The sequence below is a fragment of the Nannobrachium achirus genome, assembly GCF_963921795.1.
Source record: "Nannobrachium achirus genome assembly, chromosome: 11".
NCBI lineage: Eukaryota > Metazoa > Chordata > Actinopteri > Myctophiformes > Myctophidae > Nannobrachium > Nannobrachium achirus.
In genome coordinates this window covers 25,766,477-25,781,336 of record NC_137820.1, presented here as the reverse complement: position 1 = coordinate 25,781,336, position 14,860 = coordinate 25,766,477, and the positions used below count along the sequence as shown (strand labels likewise).

Genomic DNA, 14,860 nt, shown 5'->3' with positions numbered 1-14,860 from the left:
ACTACCTTGTGCCATGTAATAGTATTGTGGCATGTGATCAGCTCGTCTTCAGCCCTCTCTCTGTCATACATGTCTGTCAACTTCCTCCATCTTTCCCTCAGATTTCTGTGATAAACATTTCTCTGTAATCTGCCAAATCAGCCGATGTGATGTGCGATAATAAATGAGGGTTACACATAAGGACCTACTACTGTGCAGATTCCCTAGACAGCCATTCAGAGCCAGACATACTAGTCTATAATGGCAGACATGGCACAGAGGCCAGATCATTATAACTGTCATGCCACTGCCAGGACGGGCTTTTTACCCACATTGTCATTGCAAAGACGGTAATCCTCCATTCTGTTCCTTCCTGTTTGTCCAGGTTACGCCTGAGCCCGGCAGCCAGGCACATCATGGACACGCACGGCCTGGACCACACGTTGGCCACGCCCACCGGGCCCAGGGGACTTGTCACCAAGGAGTAAGTACTGTATGATGCGTTAGAGATGGGGGGTTTAGCTTCACAGAGGGTTGAAAGGTCCTAATGGCCCCGCTGCGGGTAACTCCTATATGTATCTGAGAACCGAGTGTGCCTGCTGCACCTTCCTGTACCTCTGTAAGATGAAGGGACTCCCGGCATCATATAGGAGCCACATGGGAAGCTGCTGCATGCCTGAAGTGGTAAAGATGTCAGGTGCTTTAGCCCTGCTATATGGGGGCAGTCACACCGCAAATAACTGTGATGATTACACACACACACTCACACACACAAGTTTGTATTGCTATACTTGTGAGGGCGTATAGGGGTTGACACTACTAAGGTCTCAGAGGCACTTGCCCATCGGGCACAGGTACAGGTCATGTTCTACTTGCCCAAAGGTCATGCCCAGATTGCCCACTTGTCCTGAAAATTAAATCGCCCATTAGAAAATGCTGAATAAATTGTAACACGTTCAGGTGTTTAGAAAGATATCTTGTGGTGTTTTTTGACGGTGCGTCCCCTTTCAAACGAACACTTGGCAACCTGAAAGCGTACTCCACCTGCCCGAATGTTTTGTTTACCTGCCGGGGGCAGGTGTGTAGCAACCAATAATGTACGGCTCATAATGTAATAAGGGCTCATAATGTAATAAAAAAATGTAATAAAAACTCTTAATGTAATAATCAGCTCATAATGTAATAAAAAAATGAGCGCATAGTGTAAACCCTTAGTGTCAATTCTTGCCTTTTTTTTTTAAGCCTAAAGCTGAAAATATCCGTGCTCACAACATCAGAACATAAATGTGTAATCCTGACCCTAACCCCAACCTGAATCTTTTCCTTATTGTAAAGCCTAGCTCTAAACATATTTCTTTAACCATAAAAATAAAAATGTTCCTGTGAGGACCAAGAAAATGGTCCTCACAATGTCTTATTTCTCAAATTCGACTATCGTCGTTGTCGGGTGGAAACCTTGTATGTCCAAAACCGATATACTTGTGGGGACGTCTGGAACCTCACAAGTATAGTGATAAAAGTACACGCATACACAAACACACACACACAGCTCTAATAGCTACCTGCTGCCAGGGACCTGATTGAACGCTCTCGTTACCCATCCTCACACCCTGCTGGGGAATCTCATTAAGCTACCGCTGTCGCCATGGCAACCGGCAGACTCCAGGACCTTAATGGTGGCCATAGAAACACAGGCCATTTGTTGTGACTGAGTGAGGGAAAGAGAGAGTCAATTATGATGATATCGAGACACAACAAACCTGCCCTAAAAAGCAGTGGTTCTCAAAGTGCAGGCCGGCAGGGGGTCCTTGAGGGGAGAGTTCCAAGGGGGTCCCGAACCAAATTAGTTAATATAGCATAAAATCGATTCAACCACTTAAATTCTACATTGGCTATTTTGAAAATAGCCAATCTCACGGATTAAAGTTCTCAGTCATCACGACTGATTTCAGTCATTTGGATTCCATAGAAGTCTTGTTCACCGAAAGTAGCCGATCCACAAGCTTATAGATCAGATATTTTTGGTTATTGTCAAACTGGCAATAAAATGTTCAGATGCAACCTCCATAAAACCATAATGGTTTTGGATAATGTATAAAAGCAAAGGTTAAATCTGTGATTTCCGTCACGTTACTTTTTTTTTTTTTTTTTTTTTTTTAACAGATCTTTATTTATTTATTTTTTAACAGATTTGAGCCACATTCCTGGGTGGTTTGAACAGTGATTCAAATGTGATTTCTAAAGACATGTCTCAGCCTGGAAAAAAAACACAGAAAATAGCAGATCTACAAGTTCACAATGCATCACAGTATTAATTAAGCATCAGTCACACCTATTAGATGTTATTACATGGTTATCACAGCAATCAATGAAGATAGTTCGACAGTGTCTGAATACACAAATCGAATCTTATCACAGCCAGTAACAGTGTGGACAGTCGGCACTAAAAATAACATTTGAGAAACGAATGGGATTTGACTGCATTCTGAGCAAAGCAAAGTGAAAAACAAAACAAAACCGGACCAACAGAGCGAGCTAACATGCTTAGCTCCTTGAAGGAAGTCCAGAATAGACGTGTTTTCTTTGCCTTTGTCCCGTGGTGGCACATCAAGATAAGACTGAGACCAGGGAAGTGGTATGCCCCCCATGCCCCTCCCGTTCCTCCCCTCCTCTTGTGAGGCCCTCAATAGAGGGCATGAATAACAGAGGGGCCGTGTATCCCGGGGATGAGATCATAGAAGGTTATATAATCACAGGAAGGGTTAAAAAGGGCTGGGAAATCCCCCCTGTGTTCTTCTATCTGTGTCACATGATAGTCACGACAGCCAGAGTGTGATCGATGACTTTTACTTGACTAATGTCTTGTCTATATGTACTCATCTCACAACCGTTCGTTGTGTTGTGTGTGTTGTGATGGACTTAAAGGGATAGTTCAGCCCCAAAATGACGTATTTTCTATGACAATTCTAAGACAATAATTTGATGATAAGAATAAAGACCCTTATGTATCCGGTACATATATATATATATATATATATATATATATATATATCAGTGACGTCATTACGTGCGCGTCCCGCGTCTCTGACGCATTCACGTTGCCTAGAGACGCATTCACGTCATTGCCCTGGGGTCCCACGGACGCATCGCCTCCATTGGAGTCCACGTTAAAATAATTTACCACGTCGCGAAAAAAATAATATTTTAAAAAGTCCACAGACGCCACCATTATTCATGGGTGAAGGCATGCTACTTAACCCTACTTTAACACAAATGAAATCCGCGTAGAAAGTCTTAAAACAGACGATAGAACTAACAACAGTGCGTTCTATCGTCCACCGACGCCATTCTGTGTGCCCGTAGATGGTCACAGAATTCAATGGGTGCCTGAGTTTTAGCGTAGCACCGGGCCGCTCTCTGACCATAGTGGCACAGCATGTTAGGTGATACACCAAAAGGGGTTCCCCCACAGAACGTGCGCAACTGACGGCGCAGAAACGTGACGTCTCTACACTGGCAAAACAACAGCGTCGCGGTCAGGGTCCCCGCGGAATGAACGTGTCACAAACAGCATTTCGTTTCATTAATATCCTCGCCAGAAACTGCCTGCCGTCTGTCTGTCTCTTTCTGCATGCAGCGGAGCCACCGCACTCTGCACTGCAGCAGCATGAACGTGCTCTCTCTGTCACTCCGATGTGATGCTGCTACGTTTAGCTACATGCTAAAGCTACTGCCGTGGCTGCTCTTCTGAGGCACAGTCAGTGAGGCTGGCAGAGGGTCATAAACTCATTAAGTCATAAAAAGACGTCTGATTTTCAAAGCGGAGAAACTAATTATCTGTGATTTACAACAGCCGTTCTCCGGAGCGCTCCACTTTCTCATAGTATTACGTCGAGTGGTCTCTCCATACACAGAAGTATACTCAAATGTTTTACTTAAGTAAAAGTATCTTCTACTGCAAGTTAAAGTCCGGAATTCAAAATGTACTTGAGTAAAAGTATAGGCTACACTTTAGGACTAAAAGTAAAAGTACTCATTATGCACAATTATTCTGTATCACATGTTACCAAATAATATCCTTTGAAAATAGCCATGGCTGAAGTGGTTATGTAGGCTATACTTTTCAAAGTAACTAGTAAAGTTTTCAAATAATTGTAGTGGAATAAGTACAATATTTGCCTCTGAGATGTAGTGGAGTAGAAGTAAAAGTAATGAAAATTGGAAATACTCCAGTAAAGTAAAAGTACCTTAAATTGTACTTATAAGTTACCTTTTTATTACCCCAAGAAAAGAAAAAAAAAGACCATTATTGCACCAAAGTAATCAACAAGCTAAAACTATACTATCAAAAATGTCCAAACATTAGCCTAATTGTAAAATAATATAAGATAGAGGCAAATATAAATAGCCGATCTAAAAGCTCACAATGCAAAAAATAAATAAAATGGGGACCCAAATTGGGGACCCATAATTTTTTTCTGGGACTCATTCGAATGACCACCTGTGGGTCCCGGGACCCATTACTTTGAAAACCTATTAACATCACTGATATATATATATATATATATATATGTCGACTGAAAATTGCTAATTCACCCTTTTTCAAGTCCCGCCCATTGTCCCACCCCTCTTCGCACCCATTGGTTGCTGTGTCTTGATGGGACAAAAGTCCTTTCTCTCCATCCACTACCATTGAATTTCAGTTGCTTCTTATTGTTATTCTGTGTGTTCAATTCTCATTTTAAACTTGGTTTCAGTAATACCCTAGCCAAGGAGCGTCTCAGGTGCAGTATAGTGACTGGGCATGTTTTTAAATGTTTTTATTTCTCAAAAAATGATGTTTTAGCTAATTCAACATAAAAAAGGCGGAAGCAGGGCGGGACAAGGCAGAAAGGGCCTGCTGGTTGGTCAGTCAGGGACCAATCAGGAGGCTGACAAAGGGTGAATTGTGTCAGTTGTCATGCCCATAGGCATAGAAAGGTAGACGCCTCCTTCGGCTCGGGCATGTGCATCGAGGGACCAAGTTTGACCAAGGGAATCGCTTCCACGTGCGTCACACATACTAGGCCAATCAGAGGCAGGTGGGGGCGAGTATTTACATACGCAGCCTGTAAGAACAGCTGAGCCACGCAACAACTGAACTGGCTCTGTTGAATTGAATTGTAGTCCTTGGATAAGTCCCGGAAAAGAGGCGCTGTGATTGGCCAGTAGTCACTTGACTGGCAGCGTTCCCTTGGTTTTTCCAGGAAGTCCGGACTACAATTGTTGCACGTCACTCCAATGAACTGCAGAGGAGAACAAGGCATCTAGCTTTTTATATCTGTGGTCATGCCTAGCCAAGCCGGGTGCACCACTGCTTGGAATTAAACCTGGCCTTCTGCAGGGGTGGGCGAGTGTTTTACCTCTACCCAGACGTCCCAAGACAGGGCTGTGGAAGAAATTACATTTTCTTCTTCCTGTATTGGTTTTTATAGCGTGCAACAACTTTGTAAAAGTACCATGCATGCTGCGTTTGGGGAAATACACAACAAGAGGAGAACGGGAGGGATGGGGGATGGTGGAGGGTATCAGCCTGAGAGATTAGGCCGGACGTTATTTTCCATGGTGTGTTTGACCTTGACAAACACAGGTGTCCACTAACAATGCTCCGCTATGTGGCTCAGTCTCTGTTAGCTCTCCCTTTACCCTTCAATGAGACAGGCAAGGTTCTGAAAACCTATTTTAAAATAAACAAAAGTTATTTTTGATTGTAATCTTTTACTGCTATAATCTACACAATAACCATTCCACAAAAAAATAGTTTTTTTGTTCAACACAATTTTTGATTGTGAATGAAAACTATGTTGTTGCTTTTCCGAAATAACTTCAGTACGAGGACCCTGCAGCATTTGTTTTGTAGTGGTACGTCTGTGGTTTTGTTTTGAACTGAATTCTGGGAATTGCAATTCAAAAGCCTATTAGAATGGATGTTAGTGTACTGTTAATTTTTAATGTTAAAGCTTTTTATTTTTTCTTCTTTTTTTCACTTTATCTGATTGAGTCAGTCTCTGGCTCTCTGCAAGCAAGGACTGTGAATTGTGAATAGCATGCGACTTCATATCATATAGCTCATAATGTTTATACTAAGGGTTGTAGATCCCTAGTCTGGTCTTCAATGTTGGAAGTATTCCACTAGTTTTTGTTTTAAGACGTGCCTATGGATTGTTTCCAATTGATGCTGCTGCTTCGATGGCTTCTTAGATTCATTTGACAGCAATATCATCTGTGTTGTGTGCATTAAATGTTTTGCATGTTGGTTTATTACACAGTTTTTGCTGTTAATATGTTGGATTCATGTTTATGTGTATTTTACATGACATTTACATTTTAAAAACAATTATTCTCATTCACACATTTGGTGGATCCCCTGCAATACTCCCCCTATGGGTCCCAGACCCCCTGTTGAAGACCCTTGTTGAGACCATGCATATTTGATCTAGTATTTATAATGCCAACATAAATTAATCTGCCATATGGTGTACCCATTACCTTCAGAATTGCTTGAGCATACACAATCCGTTGTGTACATTCCCTGGGTAAGCTTACATAGGGTTTGGCTGAATAAAGGATGAAAGATTAAAAAAGAATGCATGCCATTGTATGTCTGCCTTGGAGGGACATGTGTCTAAATCGGACTACATTGTCTCCTCACGACAGCGTTATTAGAGTCTATTATGTCATCTGCTGTTAACATCAAAAGCCATTTAAAGGCACATCCCGTTGCTGAAGGCAGTTTACAGACGAGCTGCATTACGTGCCAGCAGTCTGGGGGGGGGGGACGCAGTGTTTATAGAGGAGCAACCGTTGGTCGTAGAAATGAAAACATTTACGGAAGGAAGACTTGCAGTTACTCCTAGATTAAGAAGTTAATCCAAGGTGCTGCATGTTTATTGTCATTTTTTTCAGCCTCATGCTGACCGTGTGTTATTTCCCAATATAACGCAGGTATTAACTTGGCTGAAATGTATTCAGAAGGTACATTTTTACACTAGTTCAATGTATACTATACAACACTGACTAGGACTCCATGCTGTTCATCTCGGGTAGAAGAAAAATATACAGTTTCAGACCTGCATCTTCAAAATAAGAGAGAGAAAAAAATAGACACTAAGTTTGAACAGATCGATTTTTGAAGTTGAAATATTCTCACCTGTATTCCTACAGTATGTGGGTGAAAGAAAGCTCAGTGCTAACCTCATGACCACTCCTTCTGTGCTATTATATCCAGGTCTCTCCTTGACTAAAGAAAGTCTTAGTTTATTTAGTCAGCAAATCTGTTAAATTGTCTTAAAACACAATCATGCAGAGACCCGCCTTTTCAGCAGAACTGAACATTCTATTGTTGATTCAACAACGGCTGCTGGCTATTGACATAAAGACCGGAAGAATTAAATGGTTATATCTACTTATGTCTAGAGCAGGGGTCTTCAACGTTTTCAGGCCGGGGACCCCCAAACTGATGGGGAGATGGAGCAGGGACCCCCTACCACCTCGTAGGGTGGGGGGGTCGGGGCTACGACATATTTTTTATTTTAAACATGTACAAGTTACAGCGAGCAGGGTGGGCCGTACCACTACCATTTCTAAACATACTACTTATTAACTGAGAACCAATGTCAATAATATCAACAATCTGTCAATTGCATAGTAATCATGTATTCAAGCTATTCAAAATGGATAGAATCATGATTTATTTTTTAACATAAATGTGAAAAATGAAAAAAAAAGTTTTTTTTTTTTTTTAAGCAATAATTTCGCGGACCCCCTGCAGTACCTCCGCGGACCCCCTGTTGAAGACCCCTGGTCTAGAGTTTACAAGAGATTTGCATGGGGGGGGGGGGGGGGGAGCATACATAAATGGCTTTCAACTAACAGGGTCTTGGTCGACTGAGACCAAACCTACAGATTAGTCGACCGAGTACTTAGACAGCACTAATTCTATCTAATCTATCCCAGGTGGCAGTGTAGTCTCACTGCACACGTATCTACAGGACTCTATGTGTCTGGGACTTGCTTCACCCTGTGTGTGTATGTGTGTGTGGTGTGCGCACGCGCGCAGCGCCTCACTCCACTGTTTAATATTCCAGTCAGCTCTTCCCAGGCTTTCAGAGGCTCTGTCTGTTGCCTTTGCTGTCAGTGGGCGTGTAAATGGTGGCTGTGAAAAGCACATGTCTTCTGTGAGGACAGAAGAGCCACAGTGTTGCCGTGTCCGCTTATTATAAGCCACTTACTTTGGGCTTGTTGTCTCCGCCAGGCCGAAAGGCATGGCCGAGACTATGTTTTCGCCCATGTCCGTCCGTCAGTCCGCGTGCGTGTGTGTGGACAGCTGATCTTTTTCATAGACCGTCCTGGTTGCTTGTTTCTCTCGTGAAATCTGGCAACACGGAACAGTCAGCCAGCCAGCCACACAAACACTGTTTGGTATCTCAGTCCATCTTGGATGTCATGACCATGTGGCCATACTCTGAGCTGCTGCTGAGCTGTCCCAAATCATCTTATCTTTTCCTTTAAGGCCTAGAATTATTGAATGATTTAACCAGTGAAAAATAGCAGATATACAAGCTTGCAGATCTGCTTCAGCTGTAGATTAGGGAGCATGGTTTGTATTTACACTGACAAATATGCCATTTAGCGGTTGGAAGGATGGATCAATGAATGAATCAAAAACACCTCACTGTCTTCACTTGTTCAATAAAGAAAAGGTTTAATAGCAACAAGAACCTTCAGGCATCTCTACAGATGACTGAAGGGAGGGAAACCTTTAATGATTTCTTTATTGAGCAAGTTAAGACTGTGTAGGCTGTTTTGATTCCTTGATCTGTTCACGTAAACAAATATTTTATTCAGGTGTGCAAGAGACTTTTGATTACCGAAGTTGTTAGGAAAAAACTTCTTTTCCTTTAGGACAGGGGTTTTAAATTGATTGTGAACCAGGGACCGAATGACTAAGAATCGACCTTAGTTGGAACTTGGGACCAGTTGTGTTGGAGGGAGATATGGATTTGCTTTTCATGTCTATAATTCATTCAAACACACTGCATTATAATCGGCTTATAAGTAACAACACTGTATAATTATAGTTACAAGAACTCATAAATACTCATAATGCCTTATCACTGTTATTCAACCAATATTGTATACTGACCACTAGTGTTCCCTGGCATAATTGGGCCTACTATATAATATAATATAATAATTGGGCGAAAAAAAACTATATAAATAAATGGTACCTTTGTTAAATGTATATTATGTTGAAATAATGTTTCCTAAGTCCATCAAATGTAAGAAAATATTTGAATGAATATGAGTGGTGTGTGGCAAAAAGCTTTAAATTAAATATTGACTGTTAAAGGTGATACACCATGCATTTAAAAAGTATTTATTTCATATTGTTTATGTCCCAAAAACGTTTTTCAAAAGGTTTGAGGCTAAATTACCACTCCTGAATAGAGAGCCTCTCTCATTTTTGAATGGCTCTCAGAGCATTTCAGCTGCAGTACCACCTTTGGCCTGAACTGTGGAATTTCTTGACCTCTGAGTTCCCAGTAACTGACTACATTGTCATTGACACATCATCTTAATTCACCAGATCATTTAGTCATTTTAGTGCACTGCTTCTCAAGTAGTGGTCCATGGACCACTATGATTCATGGCATGGTTACAGGTGGTCCATGTCTGTCTCTTCTTGGCTATAGTGGTGGACATGGTCAGAGTCTCATGTCATTTTCCGGCCACAACGTTGTGCAGTACAAATTCTTCAGGTATGCCAGGGTAAAAATGCCGCTCTCCAGAGATGCATAGTTACAAAAAATAAAATACACATTTTGCTTTTTCAAGTTCTGAGAATTCTGCCTGACCACTCATCGAGAACATCACAAGGGACTATGTTTAATATAAATGTGCCTCTTGAAAGAGTGTGCCAGTGGACATGGTCAATGAGCTGATCCTCTTTTGTAGTAGTTTAGCTTGAAATACTTTTGGAATTGTAGGCACATCAGACAAACTTCCCAGTGAGTTTTGTGTGTGTCAAGTTCTGAAAAACAATGCGTTAGACCCCTGGGAGATTTATAGCTGAGGTGGATCTCCACACCTACCATCAGCTCCCATTCTACCTAACTAACGATAAGATTTACTTTGAATATCAAAAGTTCATCTATAAAGCTTCTAACCAATTAAAGCTGAGAATTTTGTCAACAATGCTCTTTATAGTTGGTTAAGTTGGTTTCTGTATTTTTCTTGGTGTCGTCACCGCTGATATAAATTCCTTTATGTAAAATCTTAAAAAAAAACTCAAGGACTGAGGCTCCACAGTGGGTTTAATCGTTTTTCCTTCTTTTCTTGTTGCTCGGCCTCCCGTGCAAAGTGTTTGAAGCCTTTCCAGGGGCATGTACCTGCTCGCCATATGCCAGACGTAAAGATACTGACCCCGCGTGCCTTCTGAGTGCAGTCTGGCACTCAGCAGATATGCGTCTTTAAGAATAGATGGAGGGAGATGGGGGTTTCCAAATTGTCCCCATGCAAATAATTACTCAACAACAATGAAAGAAAGGGAGGAAGGGAAGACGAGAAAAGAGCTGTGGGGCCCAGACTTTGCCCCGGCTGCCTGGTGAGGTCGGGGGCCGCTGGTTTAGACAAAGGGCTTGATGTATGTTGGATATTAGGAGGGCCCCGGTGCGCTGAGACGGAACCACACCTGATACTGCATAGCAGTCTGCTGTTCCACCTTGTTTCTGTTATCCCTCTCTGTCAGTCCTCTGCAACCTGCAATAGACTGCCCAAAGGGATATCACAACGACCTCCATTACTCTTTGGTAGTAGCAGTAGTCTTGGAATTCTAGTAAACACTGCAAACAGATTTTTTTTTTATTATTATTATTATTTTTTTCTGTTTAAGGAAATCAATAGTGAGTTACTATGCGTGCAGTTTGTGAACAAAGTAACCACTACATTGTGGGCATGTTGGCTAGTGTGTCCTTTGGAGAAATTGAAAAAGCAGTCTTTATTGTATAAATCTTTCACCTACAGTTTTGTGGCCTTAGGCTCTGCCTTAAAAAAAAGATATCACCTTTGTAGCCACTCCAGCCAAAAGAGTCAATGAAGTAATTAACCCAGTGCAAATAGTATAATTAAAATGGAGATGTTATGATTGTTATTTCTGCCTGTTGGTAGACAACGGGTAGACTTCAAATCTGTGACAGTGTGATCCGTTTTCTCCCATCAAAGACATCTGGTGGGGCGCCCGCTGGCCTAGTGGTCCAGGCGCATACCACTTAGGCTCTGATGCCTGACAGTGTGTCACGGGTTCGAATCCCGATCCCGACGACCTTTGCTGCGTGTCACTCCCCATCTCTCACCCCATTTCCTGTCAGTCTACTCTCCTATCAATAAAGACATAAAAGCCTAAAAAAATGTCAAAGTGGCATGCCATGTGGCTGGTGAAACCACTCAATTGTGGTATTTGGTGAACCTGCAGATGATTGTGGATCACGTTTGGTTTAATTTGTTCCAATTTCATACGCTTTACCCTTGTTTGCTCTGCACTTTGCGACCTGTGTTGTTTGTTTACGCCCCAATTCTTCATGTGGGAGTGACGTGCCCTGGACACCTGATCCTGCCCCTCATTGTGCTGAGGCATTTGTCTGTGATCTGCATGACATCCACATGTCACTCCCGCACTAGCCCAGAGAAGGTAACCGAGAGTTACCTCTCTGCATCCCTGTCACACTAGTACTGTCCTGGGACTTGCAATTGGCACCTACAGGCATCCACACGCACAAAGACAGATATACACCTGTAAATAATGAAAAATGCCCTTCGAAGCCATCACTTCAAAGGTGACTTGACTTATATTTGCCTCCAGAGAGGTTGAAAAGTATTAGTAGTGTTTTTCTTTTAGATCAACATAATTATGTCGGCCGGATTGCCGTGAAATTTGCTCTTCGCTTTTTCTTTCTGCCTGGAAAGCAGTCGATGCCCTACTGAGTCCATTCTTGTTTTCCTCTGTAAATGTTTGAGGTGGAATATAGTCAATATACAAAAAAAAAAAGCTTGTTTCGTACCCATTTGTAATATTTATGTTGCTAGACTTGTGGGGGCCTGTTATGCATGTGTTTACTTTCATAGCACGCTGGGTAGCCTCTCCTGCTATAGTGGTCCAAGTGCATTTAGAGATTTCTGTTTTCCTCCCAACAAGACGGATATCAATGGGCCCAGTCACAAGTCCTGTTTACTCTGGGACAGAAGGTGTACCGTGTATGCTTTCCTTTAGACCTAGAATAACACAGGCTTAAGGTCAGGCTAACACAGTCTTTTCTGTGCGTACTGTCATCTTGTATACAGGTGTATGTACCACTGAGTCGGTGGGCTATTAGTATTCATATTGTGTGACTGTGTCCTCAATTTATCCATTTGTAGCTCACAGAGCTTCGATTTTGTACACTGTCATAGATGCATTTACTCTTAAGGATTTCAGTGGGAGTGGACGTGGATGGACATGGTCATCCAGCTGTGACTGGCAGACAGTGGTGTCAAGGTGTCTGGCTATTTCACATGAAAGAGATACACCCTGTTTGAGTCATGGCACAAATATGTTTGGTTTATCTTGTGTGCGGTGCGTGAGCACTGTAGTTTTCTATTTAGTATTTTGTTTTGAAATTTTGTTCAATTTGTGTTTAGTTTCCAGTGAGAGTTTTCCCTTTACGGTAGTTAAAACAAATCTTTTCAGTTTAGTTTTAGTTTATTAGTTACAGTATTAGTTGCAGTTCTTTCTTCTTTTTTAGTTTTTAATAGTATATGGTAGCTTTTTGTCAGAGGCCAGATTTGGGAAGTTCAGAATATGTATTAACTCATACCCTGCCAAAAAATACGTTTCTATGATAAAAACGTCTTTAAAACGTCTTTTTCTCTATGGACCTCCCTGCCAGACGTCTTCTGAACGTCTTTTTTTTTAATAATAAAAAAAAAAAAAAAAAAGATTTTTTGAAAAGATTTTTTTTGAAAAAAAAATGTTTGGACCTCCAACAGTGTACTAGGCATGATCGCGATCGCGAAATTGCATGTTTAACCCCCATACCAACCCCATCTTTCAAACATGGCAGCCATGTTTGTTTACATTTGAAGAAAACATAAGGGCTCCTTTCTCCTGAATGCCTGAACGGATTTCCAAGCGGATTTTTTTGTTTGAAAGCTGTGAAAAGCATGCACATGCATAGTGCATGATCTGTGCACGAATGTGTGCACCAGCGTGCACACTATTTTTTTAACCCTTTGTTGGCGAACCGGCAATATAAGAGGTCATCCCACTTTAAATATGGCACCGACTGAGTTAAGACAAACAGTCACGTAGACATCGCTGTCTTAATAATTGCATGAACCAATGCCTCTCCATGCTTGTTGTTGTTGTTGTGTAAACTGAAGGCATTTTGGTATTTTTGTATTATATTGTATGTATATTGTAGACATACTTCACTAAAGCTAATTTGAAATCTGAGTCGAATGTTAATGAAAAATGATTGCTGATATCATTGAGTAGGATGAGAACATATGTTGGAGTAGCTTTTGATTCCATGCCTTACTGCCAGTGTTTCAAAAGCTTTATACCCTTGCCAACATGTAATGTAGATATAACGTTGCAATGTGATATAGCTATAGCTGTATTTGTTTGTCCATTGAAATATTTTATCCCTCATTCTCACAGAGACGTCTTGAATCTGTTGAAGAGGTCTCCAGCTCCCAAAGTGGCCCCGGCCATTGCCACCCCAGTCCCTGCTGCCCCGAGTCCTGTTCCCACCTCAACAGCTGCCCCACCGCCCCCAGGAAGCAGACCCAACATACCCCCACTCTCAGTACCTGGGAAGCCAGGAGCACCGGTGAGCCATGGGAAGCATTGAAGCCTACTTAAGTTATGTCAGGGTGTCGCCGCGCCAAAAATAGCAGATCTACACGCTCGCAATGCGGTGTTGTGCGGCACGTTGAGAGCGTGTAGGTCTGCTGTTTTCGGTGTGTATTAGAGATCAAGAGTGTATTACCCTGTCCAAAATAGACCTGCACACACTTTTAAGCCCTTCAGGAAATTGATTTCAAAGGAAGACTGCCCTTTAACGAATTGAATTCATATTATAATCTAGAAAAATTATATGTACCATGGGTTATAATGAGTGGGTTTATCTGAGGAGAACGATGGAGACAAGGGCCTTCCTCAAGGATTCATAATGTACTACACGGCTCCCATCCCCCACTTGTGACATACGTATACAATATCTCTTTGCCTGAGGTGCATGGCAAAACTAATATAGTCTTGGTTCCTTGCTGATCTCTCTCTCGCTCTCTTTCGCTCTCTCTATCCTTTGTCTCCCCACTAATCTGATAACCACATTAATTTATATGATGATGAAGCTAATTAATTGTAAATGTATTCAGCTCTGGGACTCTTGCGTCTACTTGCTTAGGAGAGGTCAGGTCCTCATAGCGCAGTGTTGCCTTGTGGATTGGCCCTTATGACTCACTGATTTGCACATGTCAGTATTTAAAGACAGGCAGAGCTTGTACAAAGATGCTTATCATGCTCTCCACCACTCCAGGAGCAGTCTCACTTTACACATGCCTGTTTAGAGCAAAAGAAAATAAAGACAATAGGACAAATACTGTGAAGATCTGCTCTACTTTAGTTGTTCAGGTTTCCAGAGATGCTGAATCATTGTTTGATAAACACCCCTGCTGCTGTTTAAAATTTCAATGCTCAGTCAAACAGGTACGAGTTGCCAGACAGAAATATTTGCCAATGCCCTCTTGACTTCCTTGAGTACTGTCAGTAAGCTGAGCTTATTCCTTCAACATCCTGACT

The 14,860-nt window shown here is 41.8% G+C and overlaps 1 protein-coding gene across 1 annotated transcript in view; it reads left to right on the top strand.

The window, feature by feature from the left end:
• The window catches only part of pdhx (pyruvate dehydrogenase complex component X), a gene marked incomplete at its 5' end in the record, with an annotated part of 62,078 nt that overhangs the window by 26,768 nt on the left and 20,450 nt on the right, over nucleotides 1–14,860 (top strand). The window contains 2 exons of the mRNA XM_080736582.1: nucleotides 365–463; nucleotides 13,715–13,886. Of these exons, the coding sequence (XP_080592708.1) occupies nucleotides 365–463; nucleotides 13,715–13,886 (271 nt within the window). The remainder of the gene's footprint in view (nucleotides 1–364; nucleotides 464–13,714; nucleotides 13,887–14,860) is intronic.